Source organism: Westerdykella ornata, assembly GCF_010094085.1.
Source record: "Westerdykella ornata strain CBS 379.55 unplaced genomic scaffold EI97scaffold_9, whole genome shotgun sequence".
Classification (NCBI taxonomy): Eukaryota; Fungi; Ascomycota; class Dothideomycetes; order Pleosporales; family Sporormiaceae; genus Westerdykella; species Westerdykella ornata.
Window position 1 is genome coordinate 251,688 of NW_022986859.1, and position 27,569 is coordinate 279,256.

The 27,569-nt window shown below is 55.5% G+C and overlaps 9 protein-coding genes across 9 annotated transcripts; 5 read left to right on the forward strand and 4 right to left on the reverse strand.

The window, feature by feature from the left end:
* Positions 1-90: 90 nt before the first annotated feature.
* On the reverse strand, positions 91-3,427 carry EI97DRAFT_432964 (uncharacterized protein; the record flags this gene model as incomplete). Its single annotated transcript, XM_033798282.1, has 2 exons — positions 3,361-3,427; positions 91-3,313 (listed from the first exon to the last, which is right to left on the reverse strand). Coding segments are annotated over exons 1-2 (2,939 nt in total), but the record flags the coding sequence as incomplete, so codon positions are not given.
* A 117-nt stretch (positions 3,428-3,544) lies between these two features.
* EI97DRAFT_432965 (uncharacterized protein) lies at positions 3,545-7,938 on the forward strand. Its single transcript, XM_033798283.1, has one exon. The coding sequence runs from the start codon at positions 3,618-3,620 to the stop codon at positions 7,890-7,892; it is 4,275 nt and encodes a 1,424-aa protein (XP_033654256.1). The 5' UTR covers positions 3,545-3,617; the 3' UTR covers positions 7,893-7,938.
* Positions 7,939-8,699: 761 nt separating this feature from the next.
* On the reverse strand, positions 8,700-10,131 carry EI97DRAFT_376746 (aldose 1-epimerase; the record flags this gene model as incomplete). The annotated part of the gene is made up of 4 exons (XM_033795570.1): positions 8,700-8,902; positions 8,997-9,582; positions 9,639-9,760; positions 9,840-10,131. 4 exons carry the CDS (start codon positions 10,129-10,131, stop codon positions 8,700-8,702), a joined length of 1,203 nt encoding a protein of 400 aa, XP_033654257.1.
* A 763-nt stretch (positions 10,132-10,894) lies between these two features.
* On the reverse strand, positions 10,895-12,637 carry EI97DRAFT_432967 (uncharacterized protein). The gene has a single exon (XM_033798284.1). It carries the CDS (start codon positions 12,176-12,178, stop codon positions 11,207-11,209), a length of 972 nt encoding a protein of 323 aa, XP_033654258.1. The 5' UTR covers positions 12,179-12,637; the 3' UTR covers positions 10,895-11,206.
* Positions 12,638-13,925: 1,288 nt separating this feature from the next.
* Positions 13,926-15,958, forward strand: EI97DRAFT_319442 (uncharacterized protein). Its single transcript, XM_033794677.1, has 2 exons — positions 13,926-14,127; positions 14,267-15,958. Exons 1-2 carry the CDS (start codon positions 14,097-14,099, stop codon positions 15,715-15,717), a joined length of 1,482 nt encoding a protein of 493 aa, XP_033654259.1. The 5' UTR covers positions 13,926-14,096; the 3' UTR covers positions 15,718-15,958.
* A 747-nt stretch (positions 15,959-16,705) lies between these two features.
* EI97DRAFT_319371 (uncharacterized protein) lies at positions 16,706-19,349 on the reverse strand. The gene has a single exon (XM_033794676.1). The coding sequence runs from the start codon at positions 19,069-19,071 to the stop codon at positions 16,858-16,860; it is 2,214 nt and encodes a 737-aa protein (XP_033654260.1). The 5' UTR covers positions 19,072-19,349; the 3' UTR covers positions 16,706-16,857.
* Positions 19,350-19,966: 617 nt separating this feature from the next.
* EI97DRAFT_450039 (kinase-like protein) lies at positions 19,967-22,637 on the forward strand (the record flags this gene model as incomplete). The annotated part of the gene is made up of 3 exons (XM_033800258.1): positions 19,967-21,782; positions 21,836-22,251; positions 22,308-22,637. The coding sequence occupies 3 exons, from the start codon at positions 19,967-19,969 to the stop codon at positions 22,635-22,637; spliced, it is 2,562 nt and encodes an 853-aa protein (XP_033654261.1).
* A 911-nt stretch (positions 22,638-23,548) lies between these two features.
* Positions 23,549-26,648, forward strand: EI97DRAFT_500949 (ATP-dependent metallopeptidase Hfl). Its single transcript, XM_033802682.1, has 3 exons — positions 23,549-23,739; positions 23,803-24,073; positions 24,124-26,648. Exons 1-3 carry the CDS (start codon positions 23,710-23,712, stop codon positions 26,292-26,294), a joined length of 2,472 nt encoding a protein of 823 aa, XP_033654262.1. The 5' UTR covers positions 23,549-23,709; the 3' UTR covers positions 26,295-26,648.
* A 426-nt stretch (positions 26,649-27,074) lies between these two features.
* EI97DRAFT_442103 (RraA-like protein) lies at positions 27,075-27,569 on the forward strand (the record flags this gene model as incomplete). Its single annotated transcript, XM_033799743.1, has 1 exon — positions 27,075-27,569. One exon carries the CDS (start codon positions 27,075-27,077, stop codon positions 27,567-27,569), a length of 495 nt encoding a protein of 164 aa, XP_033654263.1.

The window sequence follows — 27,569 nt, forward strand, 5'->3', positions numbered from 1 at the left end:
AGTATGTCAGCGGTGCGAACCCGGACGGTAGCAACAGTACCTGGCAATCCAGATGCAGCATCCGTCAGGTAGCTGTGTGCTGGAAACGGAAATGAATGATTGCACACAGTTTTGGAAAAGTGACGTTGAGCTGAAACTGACATGATACATTAAGATTCATTCAAACCGGGACGCCAGCGCTAATACCCAGCAGCCCCCATCCGCGTCGCATGTGCTCAACCAATACTCAAAGATTGTAACCCCCGTCCTCCAAGTTTACTGCATACCCAAGAATCCATACTTACTCATCACTTAAAAACAAAACCACACAACCGGAATATGGAGAGAGAAGCAATATAATAATCAAGCGGCCACCCACCCATCCATCCATCCACTTATCATCCATCAGTCATCCCCAACTAGATCCAAAACCGCAACCTGGCTCTCCCTCCAACGCCGCCTCTCCTTCCCATTCCGCACGACTGTTTTGCCTCCTCCTCTTGCTTCTCTTGCTCGTCCTCCTCTTTCGGTTGTCGTTCGCATCTCATCGCCACCACGGGAGACACTCACAGGACTACTACTATTGCTGCTAGTACTACTCGCATCAGCAAATTCCCACGTCCCGACCCCGCTGGCGCGCAGCTGGATGACGCGTTTGCGCTGGGTCCGCGCGGCGCGGTGGCGTTTCCATGGTGCCTTGTCTTCGTTCTGTTTTTGAGGCGGTGGCGGGGAGGCAGGGCGAGTACGCCCAAGCGTGGAGGTGGTGGGATCGAAGGAGTTTGCGGAGGTGGAGGGTGCGGCAGTGGCGGTGAGGGGGAGTTTGGGTAGTGGTCGAGCAGGAGGGGAGAGGTCTAGAGTCAGGTCCAGGGTGGCGATTTCGGGAGGAGGGGTTTTGGAAGATGGATTATCCAAGCGGGGTGCAGCGCGGCGGGTTGGGCGGGTGGGTTTCGATGGGTCGTTGGGGCCTGGTGCTGGTGTGGAAGTGGATGTGTGGCTGGCGGAGGATGTGATGGAGGAGAAGGATGTATTGGAGCAGAGTGATTGGAGTGGAGGTCGTGGCTCGAATGGATCTGTCTGCGTGCGCCGGGCCTTTGCTGTTGCGTTGGGTAGCGTGGAGTTGGTAGTGATGGCGGTGGCAGTTGCAGGACGGGGTTTAGAAACAGGCTTAGGCGGCGAGGCCGTGAGATCCAAGATGTCTATTCCGGAGTCGAGCGTTTTCTGGAACCGCGGCGGAGCTAGGAGTGGTGCTTTACTTGCCGTAGGCACATTGGCGGTGCGAGCTTTTGTTGGCGTAGCTGCTGGCGAGGATAGTGTCCATGCATCCAAGGTCGTCTGCTTCCCTTTACTCGGAGAGGCAGTGACTGATTTCTGCCTCCGGACTCTCGGTTCTGGAACGTCCCTAACACTCCGAGTTCGCGCCTTTTTAGCTGGTAGCTCGGATGGCGAGGGTATTGCCGGTGAGGTGAGGAGATTCAATGTCGGGATAGCGTTAGGTGGTGGCGTTATGGGTCGAGCCAAGGGGGAGCTCAGGTCTGCGGGAGAGGTATGCGATCGTGCTAATAGTCCTCGTTTGCGTCTCTTAGTTACACTCGATGGCAGTTCCCGGATGGGCGATAAGCTGTTCTCCCTCGGTCGCTGTGCGGATACCGTACTTGTTGGTTTGGGTGGTGACGATGAAAGCAAGTCAATGAAGTTCGATCGCTGAGGCTGTTGAGCGGGCTTGGAGGGCTGCGATAACGAAGTCTGTGGCTTCGAGACCGGTTGCGATTTCTTTGCAATGGGCTTCGTGATCCTTCCAAACTGTATTATTGACGCTTGTGATGCAGCATCGGTAGCCTTCGCAGCCTTGGTGGTCCCAGTCTTCTTGCTACCCTTCGCCTTGGAGGCAATCTTATTCGCCCCCTTGGATGTGGCAGCCCGTTTGGGCATTCGCTGGCTTGCTTCCCATTCTTCTGCGGTTAGCGGCACCCCAACTTTGACGAACGTCTCCATCACCCAAGCCCGTGCAGGTTTCAAAGGATCAAATTTGGTGGGCCCGCGCTTCTTCGGTTCAGTCCCGTCTTCATCGTCACCAAACTCGAGGATATCCAAGTCTGGCTCAGCCGGATCTGCTGTGTCTGTCCCTGCATCCGTAGACTCAAAATCATCCGGCTCTTCCTTGCTAAGATCGATTTTCACCAACTCAATCGGAGTGTAGCTGACGCGGAGTTCGTTGGTATTGTCCGTTATAGGGTGTTGTCTTCTACTGTGGATGCCTTTGACAAGCAGCGACTCATCCTCCCGAATTGCTTCAAGGTTATCGGAGATGAAACGGTCCTGCATAGCTCTCATACGCAGACCACGGACAAGCATCGCGGGAGCAAGACAGCGGATGAAATGCTTTGCGCCTTCGAGCTTGATCCAGTCAAATGCATCATGAGTGAATGTGCGCAAGCCTGGAAAGTCGATTTCCTTATCCCACGTCATAGATCTTCGCAGGTTGTCCAGCGACGCCTTATTCGACACCACGGGATTAGTATAGTAGGTCAAAATATCGAGACGCGGAAAGTCATCTGGGATCTTGATCGCACCGTGCTTGGTCGCGAAGAATTTGCTCTCATTCGTCTTGAGCTCGTGCTGTAGTCGCTCCCGCCATTCCCGTATCCCAGCTTGGTCAGACTTCTTAAGCCTACACAGGTCTTTTCCGAATCCAGCTCTTGCAGCTTCGCATGCGATCTTAGGTCCGCAGTTGGGAATTCCTTTGGGCACGTAGTCTCCTCCGCTCATCAAGGCGACGAGTATCATCCCTTCCGGGTCTATGCCAGAGCTCCGAGTCCTTTCAGCATCGTACACATTGACATGCGTAGGCGTCTTTCCGCTGGTCCCTGGCTCGGGTGACCAATTGCGGATTGTTATGCCGCTGCCGAACATGAGCGTATCCACATCTTCGCTCAGTACGGCATCCACAATGCCCTCTCGCTGTAGCAAGGCGCACTCGGCCTCCGCCTCGCCCGGCGCATAATGTATAGGGAATCCAAACTGCTTAATCAACTGCTTGGCAAGGAAATCCGGCACCGAAGACACATGGCCGCCTGTCTTCTTCCCCCGCTTGAAGGGCGGCTTGTTCGGACCGTCAAATACGAATATAGGATGTATACAAAGGGCGATCAGACGAAGGAGTCGATAATAGAATGTGCGTGGGGCTGGATTCGTCCCTCCTTTTCCGGCTTGTATTTGGAAAAGCCATATCGATACATCTATAGCAATGCGAAGTGGACGACCGGTCTCTTCGAACTTGTCGACGGCGAGCTTGGAGAGGGCGATGCGCTGGCCACTGCCGATCTCCTTGTAGATGCTGCAGCTATTAGTGAAGATCTTGGAGGTTGTTTGAGCAAACCTTACCCGTGAATGCCCATTACGCATCCATAACCAACGAACGCGACTCTGCTCCCTTGAGGTGTTGGCCTGGTGTGGTGATAGTATGGCTGCTGATCAAGGCGGCGGAGCGATAAGATAAGATTAGATGGTTGCCATGGGCGACGGGCTAAACAACCTTGGAAGCCCTGGAGCAACTGCACACCCAACACCCATTTTCCCATTTCCAAACGACATCATTGCCGCCAACGCTATCTTTACACCTTTCCACCCGGCGCAACACCATGGCTCCTCGAGGGAGAGCGCCCGTGGTGAGCGACAGTCCAGATCGGAGCTACGAATCATCACCAGATCCGCTCAATGCATCTATCAATTCCAGCACATCTAAGGCGCGACCTGCGCGAAGGCGCATGGCTCAAACACCTCTCGCTTCAACATCTCCCAGCAAACAGAATCGCCAGCCTAATGTCTCTGAGCGGCTTATGCACCTCTCTTCACCATCCAAGTCTATGGTCATGAATACCGGCAGGCCAGGCGGCGCGAGCCCGTGGCGCATCAAGGTTACCGTCGAGGCGGAACCCGAGAACTCGTCGGACGTTGAAAACACATCGCCCTCAGTGAGACATGTGGAGCGCAGGACGACTACTACCGTGCCTTTAAAGGATGGTGATGCCTCATCTCCGCCTAAGCGTCGGGGCAGACCCCGGAAATCGGATGTCGCAGGGAGCGCGAAGAGCAGGCGCGCGGGAACGCCTGTCAAGCCAAGGAGAAGGCGATCGAGTGTGAATGCAAGTATGTCTGAGCCAACTGTGCTGGAACCGTCCAGTACAGCCTCACCCAAGAAAAGGCGAGGGCGACCGAGGAAGAATGTGCAGCCGGAACCAGAATCAGAACCACAACCGGAGCCAGACCAGGAACCTCAGCCTGACGGGGAATCAGAATACGAACCCAATCACGAAACCGGGCTGGAACATGAACAAGACGAGGACCCTGACGCGGAACAACTCGAACCAACCAATATTCCCTGCGCAGACGTTGACGATGATCACGCGGATACGGAGATTGCTGCAGAAACAACTGTAATTCCACTCATTGAAACAACATTGGCCACACCACAAGGTACCCCTGTACCTGTGCCTGTACCTGTTCTCAAATCCACATCTCTGATGCCTCCCCGGGAGCAGTTCAAACAGCGACCCCGATCTTACGTTGAAGAGTATGAGGAAGCAGTGAACTTCGGCACACCTCCTGAGACCGACCTGCGCAGGCGTTTGAAGGAACGGAAAGGCACACCTCATTCCAAGGCGGCGAGGAAATCAATAAGCACATCCGACGATGAAAGCGCCATCGATACTCCATCCGGCACAGACGAAGAGCAAGCACCGCTCGAAGTTGACGCCAGAGATCAACAGAGACTGGCTCTCGAGGTGCAGTTGGAAACACTTCGAAGAGGAGGCCGTGACGAAAGTGCGAACGGAGAGATTGATACTTACGCATTTGATGAAGGCGAAACCCGCATGCCGGATGACACGACTCTCTGGGAGAGCGAGAATTTCAGCATGATATCAGTCGACTCGTTGCCAAGTTGCGGAGGCCTACTCAGTTCGAATCATCAGAAGTCTACAGGAACCCTGGCCACAGGTGCCACTCATCCACTCACTACGTCTTATCTTAATATCCCTGCCGCGAGCTCCTCCAAATCTGCAGAAGTTTCATCACAGCAGAAGCAGTACTCTCCTCTCCAACGGAAGACATCGACAGTAGCCCCGCCGCCCGAGCAGCCACAGGAAAACTCACGAGAGCGACATGAAACACCAGCTATGGACCAACGTTCTCCGTCGCAACCACCGGCTTTGGAGCCAGCGCAGTTTGCTCCATCGGAATCACCGCAGATGGACCGGGCAGTAACAGCAGGTGTCGCACTTCAGGGTCTGGTGGATCCATCGCGCGGAACGCCTCAGACGAAGAATGCACAGGGAGGCAGCCTGGAAGACCTGTTCAGAGGATTCAGCGATGGAACAAGGAAGGAACTTCAAGCAGGGCTTAGGCTTGGACAGCAACTCGCAATGCGCAGAGAAAACAACGATTCGAGTCCTTTGTCTAGGTCGCCAAGACCCACTCTTCCAGATGCATCCGTCAAATGTGCCTTTGTCAAGCACCCAGAGACCCGGCTGATCACCCCAGAAAACCAAGAAGATCAAAATTCACAATTACCTCCACCGGCTACTGACAATGTAAATGATGAATACCCCACGCTAGTTGTTGAGGAGCAACAAAACACCCATCTTGTGAGCCCTGAGTTGAGCGACGACGAAATGAGTTGGAGCAACATAATTGCGGCAGGTTCCGAGACTATTGAGATAAAGGGCGGTCGAACATTGCTCACGGCAACTAACCCTCAAGGGGAGCAGATTCGCGGCCCAGATGTCTATGTTGAAACCAGACAGAGCGAAACTGGACAAGTCGTCACTGCATACCGAAGTAATGGAGAGCAAATCATTGGGTCGGAAATATCGGTGGTTGCAGACGAGAGGGAGGAAGTAGAAGGACGAGACAATGAACCCCAAAGCACAGTCACGGCGCAGGAGCAGGGCGAGGACTATTCTGATATTTGGCAAGAGGAAGCGAGCAGGTCGATGACCGATGACGCGGGGAGTTCAGAGGTCCAAAACCGCAGAGGGCCAAACTCACGGAAAACGCGAAAGGGCAAGAGCAAGACACCGGACGCGCTACCCAATGGTGGACCTATCGAACCACCTCGGGCTAAGCTGCCACGAACGCGGCGGCCCAAGTTTCAGTATAGCGACGAGGCCGAAGAAGAGCAGCAAGAACTGGATGTCGCTTCTTCCCGTGTAAAATCTGCTCAGGAGTCTACAAAGCAAAATCAAATGCATCGTGCTGTTCAAGACAGTGCCATGCGGGATGTTGACGGTGGCGTCAGCGAAATCAGTGAGCAGAGTGGTGTTTTCTTCCATCCCGAAGTTTTGACCACACGTCCTGAGAGAGAGCGTAAGATACAGCGCATAGAAGATGTGAGCATGTCTCTGCTTCTGGATGACGGGGAGGCATCGGTTCCGGTCTCTTCTCCGGTACTACAGACACAGTCGTCCGGTGCAAGCAGATATCCCTCACCTAAATCCCTTTCACCTGAGGGCAAGATTTCATCCAACCCTCCTGCTGTGGATGAAAAAAAACAGGCATCCTTACCAGCGGACGAGGGGCAAAGCCTGAATCTGTCGTCACCAGCTCCCATCAATAGAACTCCGACTACGTCCAAGCCGAATCCCTTCAAAGATACCCCTCCACGATTTACCCCTCGTCAATTCACGCCGGCTCGGAGCAGCCCACTGAGACAGGAGCTTCGTGGATCCGACGCAGAAAGCAGCTTCGACGAATCGAGTCTCCCAGTAAGCTCGCCCTTCCGCACTCAGGTAGACATGAGCAATATCTCCATCGCGTCCCATGAGCAACAGCTCCTGCAAGAAATGGAAGGAGTGACCGACTCGAGCATTGTTCGCGTGCGACGGGAGGCAGACGCTCGAGCTGAGGCTTATGGATCCCCATATCGTACGTTGCATGAGATTGAAGAAGTTACGGAAGTGTCGAGGAGTGAGAAATTATCGATAGTGATGCCCAGCTCGCCGCCTGTGCGCTTGTCAGAAGCAGCTGGGCATAGCAGCGTTCTCGGCGACGGCACGCGCGAATCTACGCTTCTGGACGATGGGGATAGCTTTATGGCCGAGCCTATGGACAGCAGTATCTTGAACAGCAAGCGCAAGCACGTTCGAATTGCTCTCGAGGATGAGCGGACGCCCACCTCATCAAGACGGAAAACAGCACGACATGTTAGTCGTCCAGCGAAGAAAGTCCCCGTCATTGCCTCCGCCCCGCATGTTGAAGAAGACCCAACTAGCGGACGCTCAGGATCATCCTCATCTTCCAGCGGCGGGATCCTGAACCGCCTAGGCAGCACCCTACCCGGCACCCGTGGTACTTCTACAGCACAAGCCACCTCTCCATCATCATCATCACCCCGTCCGCCAACACACCCCGTAGCTTCACGCTTCGCCCCCGGTCTCCCCAAAGCCAACCCCTGGACAAAAACACACTACAAAACCCTCGATACCCTCTTCCACCTCCACAGAAAGGACGCCACGCTCTTCGACCCTGTATCCTCAGCCGTCAACGCCGCTCTGCTGGATCACTTCCTCTCACAACCGGGAAACGACAAGTTCCTCGGTGCCATATACACCTCGTGGGGGTACAGCGTGACGATTACGGAGCCATTGGTTGTGATTGCCGCCGTGTATCTGTGTAATATCCTCGTCTTGAAGGACGGCGCGGAGTATGAGAAACGGAGTGGGAGGGCTCTTGAGCGCGGTGATGTTGGTCCTGGTAGGGCTGGAGCGAGGATCACGGCCGAGGCGGTTATGGAGCGGTTGGCGACGGTGGTGATGGGGCGGGCGTTGAGGAGGGATGAGAGGAGGGGGGTCAAGGTGAGAAAGGAGGGGAGGTTGCAGGTTGTGTGGGCTGGGGAGAGCAGTTTGATGGGTGTGTAGGGAGTGAGAGGGAGGGGATGTCGTTTGTTCGTTTCGGTCTTTGGGGGGCGCTTGGGGTGAGGAGGTTGAGGGTGGTGTGGAAGGGTGTTTGTGGTTCTTTCTGTAGGATAAAAGGTACCTGGATGCTTTTTCTGCTTTGATGTGGATGGTTTTTGTAGAGTGGAATGTATTGATGTCTCTCGTATATGCATGATCTGGCTGGATAGATATTGTCGGCCTGTGTCCTCGCTGCTTCATGAAGATTTGGTTGGTCAACCACCATTTGCCAGAGCCGATGTCCTGTTTTGCCGTGCCCTTTAGGTCGAACTACACTCTCTGCTTCTGTCAAAGAGAAGAAAATGCAGAAGCAGAAGCAGAAGCAGAAGCGAAGCAGAAGCAGCGTCATGTTTCGGCGACTGCGAGTTTGGAGGCGTGAGGGTGGCGCGTTGGAGATTCTCATGCGGCATGACAATTTGGATGGGAGGTGTTTGGGGCGGGTGAGAGGGGCGGAGGCGAGCTGGGGAGTTGAATGAGGTTGAGTGGGAGTACGGGGCGTGGAAGAAGGCAGCAATTTGAGAGTGTATTACCCCTGCATGGAAGAAGATTTTAAGATTTCACTGAGTAGCCAAGTGGTCTGAAGTTGGACATGACTTCTGTATATATATTCCCTCAGAATCAGAAGGCAAGACATATTCCCACCATCTCGCCACCCTTAACTCACCCATAGCCATTCCCAAATACCAATCTCCCAATTAAATCTCCCACTTCCCATATTACCTCGAGTGATAATTACACTCACATACACGATCCTCTAGATACTTCGCTCGTCTACTTATTCACCGAAAACACATACTTGGCCTCGAGCACATAGGGCGCATCCCCGGGCCCAAAGATCTGCTTCTTCTCGCGCTGCCACTCGGGGTGATTGATGCCGTCGATCCAGTCCTGCACCTCGAGGACAACGCAGCCGTACTGCTCGACGACGCGGGGGCGGCCGTCGAGACCTTGGGTGGACTTGATGGGGAGGGTTCCTAGGAAGTTAGTTAGTCCATTCATTCTCTAAGTTGGGGAACGGAAACGGAAAACTGGATTCGGCGAAAGGAAAGGGAAGCAAATTTAACATACCGTTCTGCCCAATGCAGTTGTACACCTGGAACGCGTCCTGGTCCGTGTACACATCGAGCTGGATGCCCGAGAAGTCGCTCGCCAGGCTCGCCACGGGCCGCTCGTTGCGCCAATCGTAGCTGCCGTACTGGGCGCGATTCACAATGTAGCAGTTGTCGTAGCCGGTGCAGTTGGTGCCGCAGTTGCCCTTGAGTTCGGGGGCCGTCAGGTTGGCGCCCAGCTGTTTGGGGGAGGACCAGAAGTCGTTGACCGAGTACTTTGTGTTTGCCAGGATGTCGCCGTCCGGGATCAGGATGCCGTCGACGGAGACGCGCTGGCCCGAGTAGGGCAGGGAGAGCGTGTGGTTGAGCGTCGTTGGGGTGGCGGGGTTGGCGAAGCCGTCGAGGTTCCAGTAGGCGTGGGAACTGAGCATGATGGGGGTCTTCTTGGTGGTGGAGAGGGCTAGCATCTTGATGTGCCACGTGTTGGGGCTGACGGTGTAGGTGATGTAGCTGATGACCTCTCCCGGGAAGCCTTCCTTGCCGTCGGGATCGACGATGGAGAAGGTGATGGAGTCGGGGGTGTAGGAGACGACGGTGAAGTTGCGCTGTTGTGCTGTTAGGGAGAGAACGTTGGAAGTCAGGTGCGAGGCATGTGACGTACGAAGTCCCATCCGTCTTTTCCTCCATGCAGAGTGTTCTTCCCGTTGTTCTCGTTGGGGGTAACGTGATAGTCCACCCCATCGATATTGAAGGTGCTGTTTTTGATGCGGTTCGCATACCGCCCTACATCCTCGTCAGCCGACTCGCTTCTCCACATCCCAAGCAACGAACTCCTCGTCTCATGGAATCAGGGTACACATACCAGGCACACCTCCCAGATGAGGATGGAAGGGATCCACAGAGTAGAAGCTCGCATTGTCGAACCCCAGCACGATATCCCGTTCCACGCCATTCTTGTCACGGATGAACAGATTCGTGACGGAGGCGCCGTATGGGATGAACTGGGCGCGGATCCCCTCAGCAGAGATCTCGTACTTGCCATTCTCATCGGGACCAGAGGTGGCATTGGGGTGGGAGTACTCCTGTCCCTGACCCAAGGCAGAACCCACGGCAGCGATGGTCGCAAAGGCGAGGGAGAGCTTGGAGAAAAGCATGGTGGGTAGGATATTTGACCAGCTACCGGGTGGGTGGGACGCAGGTTCGAAGTTGGGGTGGGTGGGTGGAGGGGAGACGGTGACGGGGTACCGGGAGAGGGTGTTTTATATTATGGAGTCGATCTGCTGATCTGGGGGGGTCTGGGAAGCTACGAGGTAATTGACCGTCACCGCCGCGCTCTCTCTTGGGAACCCCAGCTTCAATACGTACACAATACGCGTACAATCCAGTCGCGCCGATAATCCGGCCGTGATGCTAGCTCTTGCGCGTCTTTTCCTTCTGAAAGCGGCGGTTCTAATCGAGCGGATTGGAGGCGGAGTGAATGGGTACGTCGCCAGCAAAGTAGCTATACGATCCTGGGGGAGAGGTCGAGCTACCCATGACGGAAGAGCTCCTCACTCTCGGGCAGACTCCAATACCCAGGTCCCCTCCCCCTCCCTGTGAATGCATCATAGCATGCAGCACATGCATCTAACCGTCCATCTCCTTAATATCCATCCCGAACTCGCCTATGGTACGCGTCCCGGTTGCGCAGCTGCATAGCCCTCATCGAGCCGGCGGATGTTCATCGGAGCATCGTGATTCGAGGAATAAACAAACACGAAGCTGTAGGCAAAGATGACATCCTAGGCATGCGAGGCTGGGGAAACGGTTGAGATGCTTGTGCAGCCGGCGATTGGGGCTCGCTGCGATCCTTGCTTCCGCTGCTGGGCAAACCTCGGCGGGGGATCTCGGCATTTGCAGATCTTCAGTGACGGGGAATGTTGTCGGATCGTGACGACAATAGTCGAATTGTCGTATTCTGATTTCTGGTCTTGGAAAGTTTACTGACGTACAGAAAGCAGCAGAACAGCATCTCAACAAAGCTTGCAGAAGTCAGCCTAATCCCGTCACCCCCTTCTCAACATGTCCTGAGAGTATCCGAAAACACAACAACCTCTGGGTATCATAGCCTCAAACGCCTTCTGGAAAAAAGTATGATATCGAAACATTAAAAGAAACGAAAACCAAAACAATCATCATCGTCAAGGTCGTCTCTTCGTCACCATAATCTAAGCTCATCGTCTTGGCTGATCACGCTCCCGCCGCATCTTCCTGTCCATCCTGCTCTTCCTCCTGCATCGGCTCCCCAGCTTCAAAATCGGCCAGAAAGGCCACGTAATCCAGGTTGATATCTCCCTGGGCGAGAATCGGCCGCGCGTCCGTGGGCAACAACGGCCCGGCGTCAGTGAAGTTTTCGGTGACCAGCTCACCGCACGCAAATGGCATGGCCATAGGGCCTGGTGGTGCTGGTACACCAAAGGGAGGAAGAGGAGGAAAGGTCGGCGCCGGAGGTGGGAATCCAGCGAAGCCCCCCGGGTACAGGGTCGGGCCCGCGTTGAGAGAGGCCCACTCTAGAGGGAAGGCCATGGAGGGACGGAATTGAGGAGGAGGGAGGGAGGCTTGGCCGGGAGGAGGAAAGGCAACGTCGAAATCGGCCCAGCCGGGCGCCATGGTGGGTGGAGGGTGAGGAAGGAAGGGGCCCTGCTCGGCCGGGAGGAAGCCCACCGAGTCGAACTCACTCCAGCCTGGTGCTGGAGTGGTGGGTGGAGGAGGAGGGAGAGGAAAGAAGCCGTTTTGAGGCGGCTGGAGAGGGAAGGCCGGCGCCGTGGGCGGAGGGGGTAGGGCAACTGGAGCCCTGTCCAGTGCCTCTTCCTGGCCTCGTGCAGCGGCCGCAGACTTCTTCGAGGCCCGCTTCTTCGGCGGCAGCCTGCAACTGGGATGGTCGTCCCAAGCCACGTGGGGAGGCTTTCCGTACCTCGCCCAGCACCCAAGCTGGGTGTTTGGATCGGCGATCCTCGTCCCCCAGTGGTGCTTCTTGACGTCGTGCTTGTTCGGGAACGACCTTCCGCAGAGGCCGTGCACGAAGTGGCCTCGCGGGCGGGAGCCTCTGGCGGTAGGTGTTGTTGGAGTCGTAGCTCCGGAAGACAGGGAAGCGGAGCCCGTATCAAGGGCGTTGAGCCGGTGCTCGCTGGCATCAACGCCCTGGGAGGAGAGGTTTTGCATTGTGGTATCTCAGCTGGTACCTAGGGAAAAAACGTCAGCACTGCTCCCAGTAGGAGAGGAAAAGGCACGAAGTGGGCGGATGAAGCGCTCTTATATGCGCTCTCAACGCGTGTACGCGCGGTGAAGGTGATGGTGATTGACAATAACAAGATGAGCGCCCGTAGTACGCGTGGTGAGGTTTCCAGAGGGCTCATTTCACTAAGTTGGTGAAGTGAAGACGAAGAAGGGTGCTATACCTTGCCACTCCATGCAACTTCTGAAAACATGGCCCATATCAAGAGGGATACTGGTGCCTTCCTTTGACTTGTTATCCAAAAGTCACCTCGCTCCAATTGATGGTCCATCGGTCGGTACTTGGATCATAAACGACATGTGCTATGCTCCTCCTTGCCGTCGAGCCAAACCAATCTTCATTGTCAGACAAAATGAAATCAGCAGGCTTTGCTGTCTGAAATGCAACTATGGTAGAAGCGCTGTTCCCCATGGCAGAGACAATTGCCTACATTTATCGGAATGGCCTTGAAGTCTCAAAAGCCGAGTACAAGGGACTCAGTGATAGCATATGCATGCCCTCGTCCCTCGTAAAGCTCTACATCGAGGCTTGCCCAAAAGGGGACTGCAGTTTCCATGTCGCGCAAACCGCTTTCCCATGATATCTCCGGCAATATAACGTTAAGATTGCATTCCTGAATCAATTGCACCACGGGAAGCGTTCCATGTACTTCATATTGGGTCATTTGTAGATTGGACGTCGGAAGGCCGAACAAAAACACATCATGACAATGCTCTTGTAGGCGCCGTGCCAAATCCGACCATTCATGCGTTCACAGTGCCAAGTGTGTCCTGCTGGCCCCTAATAGGGCTTGAGTGGCTCACAGACTGAGTTCGCTGCCATTCAACAACCAGCGGGAGATGTAGTTGCGCATCCTTATCGACATTGTAGTCGAGATGGAAGTCGAGATGGAGCTGGAACTCGGGGTTCACACCAACTGTCCATCCGGCTGTCTCCTTCGGGTTGACATCTTCTCGGCTTAGACGTGCTGCCTACAACATCGACTCGTTCGCATTCAGCTGTCCGCCGTAAAAGGAACCAATTCCGCCTTGCAACCTGATGGCAAAAGAGAGGCAGATGTCGGGCCTCTCAGTGGAGCAAGCAGGGTTCGTTTAGGATGTTGTCAAGATTGAGGTCATGAGTATGCGTACCGTGGAGGTTATCTCGCCATCGGCAATGAATAGATGCCATGATTTACCATGATGAGCTCCGGGAAGGCGTACTTGACTGATCGCGTTCAGGGGCTCTGAGGGTATGTCTGTGTTATGTTTGAGGAACACAGGTGGTGGTATCATTGTCAAGGCTTGGGCAATTGTCTCAAAATCGAAGTGGGAAGGACGAAATGTTCAGAAAAGAAAAGTGACGGGAACAATAGCTATAAGCAGAGGGCGACTGGCCGTATCAATCGCTCCACCACGGGATGTCGACATCCTGTCACGTGCCTGCTGTTAACGGGAGTGAATTGGCATCCATGAGCGTAACGGCGGCACACGCCTGCCCGTTCCCCATCGACAGCTTGCACCATCGCAGTAGAACTCCCTTGATCGCAAAGAGTGGGAATTGTGATATATATATATATTTACAAGATCAGCCCCTTGTGTGGCGTTGTCTACTAGAAAACGGCCCAAAGCGGGGTGGCAGGGCTGCTCAGTGGTGGTGCACACACGCGCCCCCTTCCAGCCCTGTCCTGTGTGGCTCCACCATAAAGTTCAACGCGTCGCTTCACCCTCTTCTCCACCTTATACCCATCTATCGCCCTCCACTCTTCCCTTTTCCATTCTGTGAAAGCGCGACCGACCGTCGCTCCCTTTGCGCCGAAAATGCAGCCCCAGTATCGGAACTACCCGATTCCCGCACAAGCCCATCATGCTACGCCATCGCGTCGTCCGCCTGGTACGTACTCATACCTTCTTCTGCGACTCCCTAGCAATCCTGCACCACAACCACTACCCTACCACAACCACGACATTCTAGAGCCTGCTTCGCCGCAGCTATGATCCGGAGGGTTGACCTAGAGCTGACCTTCCGCAATGCAGGCCCTCTGCCGCCCCAGCAACCACCGCCTCCGCACTACAATGCCTCTCATATCCAGGCCCAGCAGCGCGCCGAACAGGAGCGTCGCGAGAAGCTGCGCCGCCTGGCCATGGCTCCGACCGACAAGAACATTCCCGACGGTGTCGAGGACATCTGCATCGGCGATGGCGTCGCGCGCTACCGCGAGCTCCAGGAAGTGGAGCGCACCCTCGATGCGACCATGATGCGCAAGAAGCTGGACGCTGCCGACACCGTCAACCACTCCCGCACCCGTCGCTATGGCACCATGCGCATCTGGATTTCCAACACTGCCGAGAACCAGCCCTGGCAGAGCAGCGGAATGGACGCCGACGCTTTCGACTTCGACACCGGGAACGCGGCCAGCTACACCGTCAAGATTCAGGGCCGCCTGCTGGATGGGGACAGCGATATGGGTTTAGGAGAGGACGACGAGGAAGAGCAAGCGGAAGGGGAAAAGGATGCCGATGCCATGGAAGACGACAGCGCCGAGCCGACCAAGTCCACACCGCCGCAGAAGCCAAAGGTCTTCTCGCAGTTCTTCTCGTCCATCACCATCGACGTCGACCGTGCCAAAAGCCTGCAACCCGATAACTTCACTCAGATTGTCTGGAACCGGGCCGAGAGCCCGGCCAACGCCAAAGACTTCAGCGAGCTCGTCTTCAAGCGCAAGAGCGACGAGAACATCAACATCACAATCAATCTGCAGCCGCTCGTGCCCGACCGCGCCGAGCGCTTCCGGCTGAGCAAGGGACTCTCGGAACTCCTGGATACCGACGAGGCGGATCGCGCAGAGGTCATGATGGGCATCTGGGAGTACGCGCGCGCCAACCACCTGCAGCAGGACGACGACGAGCGGAAATTCGCCTGCGACGCCAACCTCAAGGCGCTCTTCGGGCAAGACATGTTCTTCTTCCCGCAGCTCCCCTCGCTCCTGAAGCCGCACCTCATGACGCTGCCGCCCATCCAGCTTCCCTACACCATCCGCGTGGACAAGGAGTACATATCGCCGTCCCCGGATTCGGGCGTCCCACCTTCCCGCCCAACCATCTACGACGTGCCCGTCCTCCTCGACGACCCGCTCCACCAGCTCGTGCAGAACCTGCTCCGGCCCAGGGACGCCGTCGAGACGCTCGAGCAGATCCGCGCCATTGACGAGCAAATCGTGCTCGTCATGGGCGCCGTCGCGCAGTCCAAGGCCAAGCACGCGTTCCTGACGAGCATGTCCAAGGACCCCGTCTCGTTCGTCAAGCGCTGGCTGTCGTCGCAGAAGCGCGATCTCGAGGTCATTCTGGGCGAGGCGACGCGCGGCGGTGGCGAGGATGCGTCGGGCCCGGAGTGGCATGCTGGGGGCGGCGAGGGCGTGTGGCAGAGCGAGGTCGCCAAGGAGAGCGTCGCGTTGTGGTTGGCGAGGCAGGGTGTTAAGGGGCATTAGGTGGTGCTGTTGATATCTATCTATGCTTGCGTCGTTGGTCCTTACTATAGATACCCTTGGCTCGCCTGCTCTTTTCTTGTAGGCGTGTGAGTTCGCTGGATGCGGAGTATCCTGACGCGAGTCGGCGTTTTGTAGGATCGATTTGAACACAATAGGAGCAGGTACGTCGAGGAAATGGATCTCTGCAGCCGTTGCTACCGATCGCGGAGACATCTCAACACCCTCAAACTTATCAAGTTCAACCTCACCGAGCTCAAACTACCTATATTCCTCTCCGTCCCCTCCGTCCCCTCCGTCCGCGTCTCTCTCCTCCTTCGATCGGCATCACCACCAACAATATTACCAGCTACACGAGCACCATCATATCCCACCAATCTGGCTCTCGTGTTCTCGATGCCGACACTTACTTCTCTTCTATTCAGATGGAGCTGGAATGCGGGGTGTACTGTGCTGCGTCCACTAAATAATGGGAGCGAGGATACATGAATCCGAGGATAACGGCGAGACTGAGGAGGAGCGCGAGCGAGCGTGCGTGCGCGGCTGAGGCTGTATGTATGTATATCTGCCAGGCTCGCGCCAAGAGTCACGGTCGCGACCTCAGGAATCACCTATACCAATGTTCAAAAGAGCGGGAGACAGACACCCTTTGTGGGAACCGAGTCCATCCTTCTCAGTCGATGGCGCTCATCGGCGTTTGCGCAAAAGCTGTGTGGGTTGAAGGAAACCAAAACTCAAGTGTATCCATCATGATAAATAGACGGGCTCCAGGGTTTGATTATGGGAAAGGGGAGAAATGGGAAAACTTTGTTTCGTTTCGATGTCCACGCAGTCAATAAGTGGAGTAGCTCTATCGAGGCTATACCTGAGTCCATGACCCATTGTAATACTTAGAGTTAACAATGTGTATCTATGGCTCACAGTGATGTTCCCATTGCAGGAGCAAGTAAGCAAGCAAGCAAGCAGGCTACGTACCCAGCGCAAGTATGCACTCTTCGACAACAGCAGGTAAAACATCAACGCTCCTCTCAGCGCTTCCAAAGCTGGTTCAAACCCACCTCTACCCAACTAGCGAATGCAATCACACCCAACCACCCCATTTCTTTCTGATATCGAGACTTGATAACAATACACCACAACTCTCTACCCCTCCATCCACCTCTCCAGCCTCCCCATCCGTGGCGGCGTCTCATCCAAGACCTCCAACCCCTCCCTTCCCCCTCCATGCCCACCATACCTCATCCCAGCAGCCTCCAACTCCCTCCTCATCATCTCCTCCTCGGCCTCTCCCGAATTCTCCTGATCGGCATGAGGCTGAACCTGTCCATGTCCACCACCGCGTAGCTCCAGCCGCGACGCCGACAGGACCGGAACAGGCGGACGTGCCGCCATCCCCATCGTCGCTGATGTTGATTCCCGAATCGGGTACACACGCGGACGTTGAGGAGGGTCTTGACGGCGCCGACGACCGTGGCCGTTGGTTCCGGAATGGAGGTCGAGTGAGGGGGTAGGGACCGGGGTGCGGCGACGAGGTGGAGCATCGTTGGCATTGCGGACGGGTTCCAAAAGGCTTGGACGAGATGGCCAGACAGAATTCCGCCGCTGGGGGGCTTCAAGTCGCACTGGTGCTGGGAAGACGGCAACACCTGCGCTAGGCACAGAAGCAGGCGGTGAAGGTCGCCTTTGCGGATTGTTTGCGAAACTGACTCTTCGACCGGGACTCAAACTCGGTTGAGAGACCTGGGTTCCGCTGGTATTAGGGGATGCCCCAACGGGCAGGTTCTCGCTCGAGTGTCGAGCTCCACGTTGCGGACTGTGTTCGGCGGATCCATCTGAAGGGTTAGGATGAGCGTCCGCTCTCGTCTCTAGAGGACGCTGTCCGACGTGCATCCCTCGCCGGCGCTGGCTAATCCCCGAGGCTCCGCCAGTCACATGGAAAAGTTCCAACTGGCCCCTATCCATGACAACCCCCCGAGGGGAGGGAAGACGCCGTTCCACCGCATTTGAAGCATCTTGGCCAACGTCAACATCAACAACCCGATCTCCCGGTGTCAAACGAGGTATGTGCGCCTCCAAGCGGGAGTAAGGGGCCGCTGGCCGCGGTGACAGAGCTTGTCCTCTGACCGCAGACAAGAGGTTCGGCAACGAAACGCTTTCAATCCGAGGGAGTGGTGGGGCTGGGAAGACGGCACTTCTTCTGTTGTTCTCCGCTGGACGACGCGAGATGAGACCTTCCCGAACAACGTGTCTGAATGAACCCGCGCCACTGTACTGGGAATGTGGGAGCTGCTCTTCACTCCGTGATGGTGTGTCGCTGGGGCTATTGGAGATGGGGACTCCATACAAAGAATAAGGAAGGCTAGAGTCAGTGGATGCTTCGCTTTGCCGAGAGATGTGTCGTTGGGATCTACCAATGGCACCTCCTAACTTATGGCTTGAGAGGGCGTCTCTGCTCCTCCCGAAAAAGCTCCTCGTGCGCTCCTGAAAAGCGTCAAACCTGGTATGTCTTCTTTTGGAACAATGGTCTAAAGAAGAGCGCGGCTTGGTCGTTTCACAGGATTCGATGCCACTGGATCCTGCATTGAGAGAAGACGTTGATGCGGAGCCAGGAGCCGACTCCGTCCTGGAATTGACCGCAGAATGGCTTGCATGCTGTGCCGGTACCGCGTTGGGTAGAATGTGTGGTTTTGGAAGCATCCTACTCTCGTGGGAAAATGAATGATCCGATATGGACGGTATCGACATGTCTAAAGTTTGACTGCAGTCAACTGACGACGAGTGAATGGCTGTTTTCAAATGCCATGCATTTGCATTCCGGGACCGCGGATGGGGCTCCGATGGAGACAAATCAGATGTGCCGTTACTAGTAGTTCTGCTGGCATTCCTCGCCCCGACAGGCTGATTGCTTCGAGGCATGGGGGCATGGGTGCCTTCCTCATGTCCTCCAGGTGTACCATTTCTTACGCGGCGACTATCTGACAAAGCTGGGCCAGGTGCAGGTCTGAAGACAAGCTGTGTGTTTCGAATCGGCGATGGGAAGGTCGAGGGCTCGTCCGTCAGGTCCTCAGTGTACGGAGTCATGACTGGCGAAGTGTGGCCCTCGAGGTTCACCGAAGGGGTAATGCTTGGGTTACCTCCCTCTCTTTCTGCGCGAGAGGGCCAATCGACGCCGCCATGCATGCCATAGAGGGCTTTACGAGGTCGAACATCGGGGCTGTTGGCCAAGTACCTGCGGGCAGTATCCAAGGAGCGAACGGGTCCTCGCTGCAGCCGTGTTTTGTTGCGGGCAATGTCACGCGTCGCCTCCTCGACATCCTCAGCCGTTATGGTGATCTCGGAGGGTCTCAGGCGGAGCATGGCGGGAACTGCGTGTAGTGAAGGAGAGGCACAGAACTGGAGAGTTGGCAATGAGAATAAGCCGACGGATAACTAATGGCAGAAAGCTGGGAACGCAAGAAACAAAGGCATTTGAAGAAACGAGACAAAGTGACAGAAGGAAAGAGGAACATGGCAGAATGGGGAAACAGTAGTCACTCGTTGCAAGAGCATGTCGACCTGCGACTGCTCTTCCTGAGGCCAACGGGACCGCTGAAGGAAGGGGGAACTAGACATCTGATTAGCAGCTGAATGGTTAGAGAGACGACAAAGAGAGTATTTCCAGGCCAGGCGTGCTCCGTAACCATGACACGCGACTGCAAGACGTCGTGATGGTAGATGAGGAGGATGCACGCGGGGTGACACTGCGTGAGGAGGAGCAGCTCTGCAACACCTATAGCTTTCACAGCACGTGCTGGTCATTCCCAAGCAACGCTCAGAACCCTAAAGGGTATGTTCAATGTTGTCCATTATGTAGTATTTGGTGATAACGCGACTGCTGTGGTGTTGAGGTTAGGGTAGAGAGAGGGGTGGGGCAATGATGGCATGCCTACCGCCCGGCGGTGCACGCGTCTCGTTCTCGCCTCGGACCGACGACCGTCTGTGCCGAGCAACCTCAGCACTGCCAGATGCTGCTGCGCCAACAAGACGACGACGACCACCACGACCACGGCCCTTCGCATCCTCCGCACTCCCCGCACCCTCCGCCCTCTCTTCGCACTCTCCTCACCCCAGGTCCGCCGTATGCTCATCCGCTGCGACGCCATTCACTCTCTTGTCGCTGGCCACCGGGCCTTCCGTCGCGCCCTCGACCAGCCCTGTGCTCCCCTGCGCTGCCGACCCTCCCCACGCTCGTTACCCCCTCACGACCGTCACCATGAATGGAGATCTGAGCCTCTCACAGTCGCTAGGCGGCTTGCGCATTGCGAATCCTGACGAGGACCCATCCTCGCCGTCTCCGCCGCCCTCGCAGCCCACCGCCAGCCAGAACGGAGCCCCTGCCCCCCGATCCTCATCCCCTTCGCAAGCATCGACGGAGAGCACCCTCACCATCACAGATAAAACGCCTCTGCAAGACCATATCTCCTCCCCGCCTCTCCACGACCAGAACCTGTCCATGAGCCAGTCCCTCGACGCGGATACCGCGACACCCCCTACTGCTCCCTCTCCGCTTGCTGCCGAGTCCCCATCAAAGTCCTACCCCAACAACCCGCCGCTATCCCATCGTCAATCTTTACCCCTCGCACACCATGCCCAGCAGCAGTCTTCTGCTCCTCAGTACACTTCCAGCCCCGTCGGGCAGCCGCGCGGTGCTCCCTTGTCACAGCACATGCGCGATAGGCCCATGACCACCATCTACAACCATTCGAACCTTTCCTCCAGTTCCGCAACAGCCATATCTACCCCGGGCTCGTATCGCTACAGGGACGACATGATTACAGGAGATATACGGCGGACCAGCAGTTCCAGGGTTGCTCCGACAAGCAACATGCATGGCGTTATACCTTCCCGCGAGTCCAGCAGAAGTGAAAGGTACCGTCAACCAGGTCAGATGCCCGGCGGTAACGGCCCATTGCCTCCGCGAAGGAGTTCCCGAAGGCTACCCGAGGGGAATCCTAGTTCGAGCAGTGTGCCGAGCATGAACTACTTGTCCAGTTCGCCGTATGGCATAGAAGGCGGTCCTCTGCATAGCAGCGAGGAATGGAAAGAGAAGGGAGCAGCTGTGTCAACAAGGCAGGAACTGGATCAGAATGGTCGGCCTGTCACACGCATCGTTAAGAAAGGTGTCAAGGACTTCAATTTCGGCAGGACCCTCGGCGAAGGCTCCTACAGTACAGTGCTGGCCGCTACCGACCGCCAGACGTTGCGAGAATATGCCATCAAGGTTCTGGACAAGCGACATATCATCAGGGAAAAGAAGGTCAAGTACGTCAACATTGAGAAAGACACCTTGAACCGGTTAACCGAACACCCCGGCATCGTACGTCTGTATTACACCTTCCAGGACGAGCGCTCCTTATATTTTGTTTTGGACCTCGCTTCCGGGGGTGAGCTACTGGGCTTCCTGAAGAAGATGGGAACCTTCGATGTTGAATGCACCCGCTTCTACGGCGCCCAGATCCTAGACGCCATTGATTATATGCATGCCAAGGGCGTCATACATCGGGATCTAAAACCGGAGAATGTACTACTGGACGATCAAATGCATGTCAAGATTACCGATTTCGGCACGGCAAAGATTCTGGAGAAGCGGTCGGATGGATCTAACTCTGGCGACCCGCTTGATGGTATGGAGTCGGAGCGGGCACAATCGTTTGTTGGAACCGCTGAATACGTCTCACCTGAACTGCTGACTGAGAAGAACGCTTGCAAAGCGAGCGACCTATGGGCCTTTGGCTGCATCATCTATCAGTTGCTCGCTGGCCGACCCCCCTTCAAAGCGGCGAATGAATATCTGACTTTCCAGAAGATTGTGAATCTGGAGTATTCCTTTCCAGATGGATTTCCTCCCGTCGCGAAAGATTTGGTAGAGAGACTGCTGGTTCTAGACCCCATGAAGCGGTTACCCATCGAACATATCAAAACTCACGAATTCTTTGATGGCATCACTTGGGGTAAGGGGTTGTGGAAACAAAAGGCTCCAAGACTGAAGGCATATGTTCCTCCGCCAAGGGAGACGATCAGTCTGAACGGTAATTACGATCCTTGCCCCTCACAAAGCATTCCCATTCTAACACATTGCCAGCTCCTACAACCCCTGGTGGGCCCGTCACGAACCAGGTCCGGCCGCCCAGGCTAATCACCGAGTTGCCACCCCCAAGTCAGTTGGATATCGAATGGTCTCCTGTTTTGACGAAGAGGGACGAGCGCATTTTGAAACTTGGCAACATGCTGGTTACGCATCACCATCCTGGTCACCCCGTTGGTGGGAAAGACGAAGCTGCAGCGGACACACCTAAGAAGTTTTCGCGTTTCTTTGGCGGTAACACACCGAAAAAACGACAACGTTTGGTGATGATCACCTCCAATGCTCGTGTATTGATGTGCGCCGCGGGCACAAACGACAAGAAGCTGAAAGAAGAGATCAACCTGCTGTCACCGGGTTGTACCTGGAGAAGCTTCCAGGATTCGAAGGGACTAACCGCTTGGTTGGTCGAAACGGTCTGTATTGCCTCCGAGCCATTCGTCCAACAGAGAGTGTGCTGATCAGTTGGTAGCGTGACAAGCAGTTCGTATTTGAAGACTGCAAAAGCACCGTCAGCGACCCCAACGGAAGCAAATACTCCACCCAGGAGTGGATTGAAAGCATTGAGCAGGCCAGAGACTTCGCCCAAAGCATGGCCATGTCTTATTCAGGCTCGGCCTTGAACGACCTCAGCTCAAGCTTATCCAGTCCCTCCAGCGCGGTAGGAGCCGATGCCGCCCTGGATGGCGTCAACATCCCAACCGCAAAGCATCTTAAAAAAGATCATGGTGATGCTGATTCTGTCAAAGGGCGGAAGCGGTTCAGTAGACGACATTCGAAGAACGGCCTTGCGAACTTCTAGAGCACATACCATGACCGCACTAGATCATCCTCATACGTACCTACACCTCGACTGTCAAACATTGGCCATCTCACCATCCCACTATTCTACTCTACAGTCTCCCGGTTCATCTCTGGCATATTCTGGTTCCACCGCACCTCATCCATCATCAAGCGACCGGCGTTGTGGCGAATAGACTCTCACACACTGCACATTTTTCCCTTGTGTTCTCGCTTTGGCTCATTGAACATTCCCTGCATTTCGATGGCCTCGGCTCTCTAAAGATTTCCCTACTTCCTTGTTGTGGCCTTGATTTGGATCAGAGGGGGTTGTTTTGCTTGGTGGTGGCCTCGGGGCAAGAGGTTTGTTGATCTTCTCTTTTCGCCCTTATATATACCATTCTCCTTTGGTGGCCCAATTGCTGGCTTGAGATTTCGGGGGTCCACATTCTCTATGTAATTATGCCACGTGCTAGTACTGCTCGTAAAGATGCCCGCGGTCGTTATAGACCTGCGGGTTCAACTATGCTTGTTCTCAATTTGCTCTTTGCTCATTAGCTTACCATTACTCTAGCTACGGACTGAGGTAGACCAGGGGGTGTTCAGGCTTGTAGGGAAGCTAGAACTCCTTGACGGCATCGGCAACTCCTAAGGGTTTCTAGTTGTTAGTAGTTGAATGCGATTCCCTAGATTTAGCTATATGTTTCCAGCTTTTGATGCAATAAGATATGCTACGCTAGTAGCTACAACAGTAGTAAAAGTCAGTGACTAGGCAAACGTGTCATCTGGCCCGTACTACTAGAAGGGGGCAAGGTCTCTAGAACCGTGTTTAGTCAGCGGACGGGACTGGACGGTGTATGAGAAGGAAGAGGTCACGTGCCGTGCTGCCAAGAGCGCCGACCGAGATCGCTGGAGTGCAGTCGCCATCCAAAGAGACGACCACCTAACAACCCTCACAGCCACCTCTACGATGCCGACTCGCCAACGCAGTGTATCCATATGAGTTGAGCGTCCACTCCTTCATATCCATTCAAAACCTACTCATTACTGGTTGTCAATCCTGTGACAGCGGCTGCCGCCGCATTGCAGTCATCATGGCCTTTCCAGCGCCCATAACTGTTCAGGTATGTTTGCCACGCTACCTAGCTTCTGAACCTCCGGCGGTTCTAACAAGTCCCCTTCCTCAGACTATTACCTCCACCACGACCGATCTGTTGCCCACAATGTACACCGCATTGAAGGCGCCCTTGAAGCGCCTTATTCGACCGCAGATTGCTCAACGCGCCGCGGTACATCAATCCGCGTCGTCGACACAGACATCGCCCGGTCCTAAGGCGCACGCAAATACCCATAATGTCGCTCTTCCCGATTGCCTCCAGTCCCTCTCCTTAGCTGCGTTACGGCCTGGAGTCGGCGCTCTGAAATCGATCCCTACGGCCTCTGGAATGCTCTTTGCTGGTAGGTACCCTTGCCGTTGATGACAAGAGCGCCAACACTGACAGATACAGTACCTCACAGTGGGCTTCGATCTGCGAAACCGTTCGCCCAGAGTTTGCCTTTCGGCTTGGTGGCGAATAGACAGTACTCCACGATATCGCGCATGACCCGATCCTATAATCCTCGTCCGTTACCTAAAGTCGGCAATGTCGGGCTGGCTCTGGCCCAACAGCGAACGATCTTCGGTGGCCCGTCGCAGAACGTACTTGCTCGGCTGGAATTGGCCGCTAACAACAACCCTTCTAGTCCCACGGCGCAGGCTGCATTCTATTCCGCCCTCCTTCGAGCGAACATGCCCCAAATAGTAGTGGACAGGTATCGTTCCGGAAGATTTGCTACGGGCGCAGCGGTGGACAACTTCTATCACAAGGCCCTCGAAAAGGTCGGGCAATCGGATCATGGTGCTGTTTCCCAGGGACAACATACGCAAGGCTACGCCAACCTGACACCCCAGCAACTACAAGCGGTTGGTCAGGCGGTGGGAACCCACTCAAGTGGCTCCCAGATTGGAAGAGTCCGGGCGGGGTCCGGGGTAAAGAATGACCCCCTCTATGTTGTGGTGGAGGAATCCATGTGGAGCACCTTCTTCAAATGGTTCCGATGGCTCCTTGGTTTCGCTCTTGCCGCTTACGTCGCTCTCGTCTTGATCACTCTTTTCGTCGAAACCAGTGGTGTTTTGAAAAAGGTTGGTGGCGCCACTTCCGCAGAGGTCCGGCCCGAGTCGCAGAGCACACGCTTCACTGACGTTCACGGCTGTGACGAGGCCAAGGAAGAGCTCAAGGACGTCGTCGATTTCCTAAAGAACCCCGAAAGGTACAATAAGCTCGGTGGAAGGCTTCCAAAGGGCGTCCTGCTCGTGGGTCCCCCTGGAACCGGTAAGACTCTACTTGCGCGTGCTGTGGCAGGCGAGGCTGGCGTCCCCTTCTTCTACATGTCTGGGTCCGAATTCGACGAGGTCTACGTTGGCGTTGGCGCTAAGCGCGTGCGTGAATTGTTCAGCGCTGCGCGTGCCAAGGCTCCTGCGATCGTCTTCATCGATGAACTTGACGCTGTTGGCGGGAAGAGAAAGTCACGAGATGCGAACTATCACCGCCAGACCCTGAACCAGCTGCTTAACGATTTGGATGGCTTCGACCAGTCGACTGGCGTCATCTTCATTGCTGCTACCAATCACCCCGAACTCTTGGATAAGGCACTGCTTCGACCGGGCCGTTTCGACCGTCACATCCAGGTTGCGTTGCCCGACGTGCAAGGGCGGTTGGCCATTCTCAAGCACCACACACGCAAGATCCGTCTCGGTCCTAATGTGGACCTCACCAACATTGCACGCGGCACGCCTGGATTCTCTGGTGCGGAATTGGAGAACCTGGCGAACACTGCCGCTATTCGCGCTGCCAAGAACCTCAGCAAGTATGTCAATGTTGACGACCTTGAGTGGGCCCGGGACAAGATCATGATGGGTGCGGAGCGTAAGAGTCACGCTGTTTCATTGAAGGACAAGTTGCACACGGCTTACCATGAGGGCGGCCATACACTGGTCGGCCTCTACACGAAGGGATACAACGAAGTGCACAAGGCTACTATCCTACCCCGCGGAATGGCTGCTGGTATCACCTGGTTCCTTCCACGTGAGGAGGCTCACAAGTCCAAATCTCAGTACCTAGTTGATCTCCAGGTCAGCTTGGGAGGGAGGTTAGCGGAGGAAATCGTCTACGGACCCGACAACATCGGCGATGGTGCGTCAAGCGACATTACGAATGCAACGCGGGTGGCATATAACATGGTCACCTCGTTTGGCTTCTCCGACGTTCTCGGGGAGGTCGACTTCCGGTCCAATTACGAACAAGTCTCACCCGAGACAAAGCGAATGATTGACAATGAAGTGCGGCGGTTGATTGACGAGGCACGAAACCATGCCAAGGAGCTGTTGCTCAGCAAGCGTGAGGAGCTGGATCGGCTGGCCAAGGCGTTGGTCCAGTATGAGACGCTGGACAGGGAGGAGATTCTGAAGGTCATCAAGGGCGAGTCTCTGCCAGACCGTATGGTTGCTGCGCCGGATGTTCAGATTAAGATTCCTGAACCCTCGCCGCCTTCAACGCCTCGGATTCCCATTATCCCGCCCGGAGTGGGGGGTAACGGGGAAGATCCGGATCCGCCGTCTGCGTCAGGTGTCCCGGCATGAGCATTTGGTGTCTTTCAGCATCGTCTCCATTTCTCTTTCGCCGTTGGGCGTTCTTAGGGCGGGTGGGCATAATCACGCGTTCCCTGTGCATTACCTCTTCAGCATGTTGAGGAAATCCGGACTTGACAGTCACCCTTTCCCCCATTCCTTGTAATAGTAGACTGCGTTATAGCGAAAACGAAGATTTTGCATGACGAAAGCAAGCGAAGATTGAGCAGTAGAGGTACGAGGTGAGAGGTGGAAGCAAGATACCGAGGAATGGTGGGGTTGCGGCCCCGCGGCACTGGACCTACGAGTGTAGCATAGGAGCTTAAACTAGCTTTGTCCTTTCACGCGTAGCATGGAACGTCAATGCATCATTTACTACGAAGAGCAATGTCCACAGCACAGTCGACAGAGAGATGGGCCGAGTTGGCGAGATACTCTGCGTGTGATGTAGGTGCTGGACCTTGAAAACCCAAAAAAGCTTCTTGGAGAGCTCTCGACTTAGTGATACGGAGTTAGATTGCAGACGCGCTGCTGAAGCTCAAGGTTCCCGGTGCGGGATTCCTGCCCGATATCAGTGAGACAAGATTTCCTCTCTGCTTGCTTCTGACAGGACTCCGTATGTATAATGATCCCAATTGACCTCTAAACACAGAACCGATACCCCGGCCCTGCTCCTCCTCCTCCCCTTCATCATCACCCCCATATACCAAAATCGTCGCCCCGGCATCTACCTTCCTCATGGTCCCCAAACCCTCGCCCTCCTTCCCCAACCCCCTCCCCGCACCCGAAAACATGCCCGAATCGAACCTCTCCGCCGAAGAAGCGTCGACACCCTACGCAGACCTCACGCGCCCGGACACCATCGTCCTCATCTCGCAGCCCCCAGATCAAACCTGCGCCGTCGTAGGCGGCATCATGGCGCTCCGAATGCAGAAACTCGGTGCTAGGGGCATTATCGTCGACGGCCGGGTGCGGGATCTAAGTGCGTTGAGGGAATTGGGGATTCCCGTGTGGAGTCGGGGGACGAGTGTGGTAGGTGCTGGGGCGGAGACGAGGTTTCATGCCAAAGAGGTGGCCGTGAGGATTGGAGGGGTGGAGGTAAGGCCGGGGGATTTTGTGGTGGTTGATGAGGAGGAGGGGGGTGTGGTTGTTTGTCCTAGGGAGAGGGTGGGTGAGGTGTTGGGGTTGCTTGCTGGGGAGGAAGGGTTGGTCGGGAGGGATGGGAGGGTTGTGGAGTGGGTGGAGAAGGGGGGGAGTGTGAGGGAGGGGTTTGAGATGTTTAGATAG

Coding starts and splice junctions, on each gene's coding strand:
- EI97DRAFT_432967 (XM_033798284.1), bottom strand. CDS start 12,178: ATGCAAAACCTCTCCTCCCAGGGCGTTGATGCCAGCGAGCACCGGCTC.
- EI97DRAFT_319371 (XM_033794676.1), bottom strand. CDS start 19,071: ATGCTCCGCCTGAGACCCTCCGAGATCACCATAACGGCTGAGGATGTC.
- EI97DRAFT_432965 (XM_033798283.1), top strand. CDS start 3,618: ATGGCTCCTCGAGGGAGAGCGCCCGTGGTGAGCGACAGTCCAGATCGG.
- EI97DRAFT_500949 (XM_033802682.1), top strand. CDS start 23,710: ATGGCCTTTCCAGCGCCCATAACTGTTCAG. Junction 23,740..23,802: donor CAGCGCCCATAACTGTTCAG/GTATGTTTGCCA, acceptor CCCCTTCCTCAG/ACTATTACCTCCACCACGAC. Junction 24,074..24,123: donor CTCTGGAATGCTCTTTGCTG/GTAGGTACCCTT, acceptor TGACAGATACAG/TACCTCACAGTGGGCTTCGA.
- EI97DRAFT_319442 (XM_033794677.1), top strand. CDS start 14,097: ATGCTACGCCATCGCGTCGTCCGCCTGGTAC. Junction 14,128..14,266: donor TCGCGTCGTCCGCCTGGTAC/GTACTCATACCT, acceptor TCCGCAATGCAG/GCCCTCTGCCGCCCCAGCAA.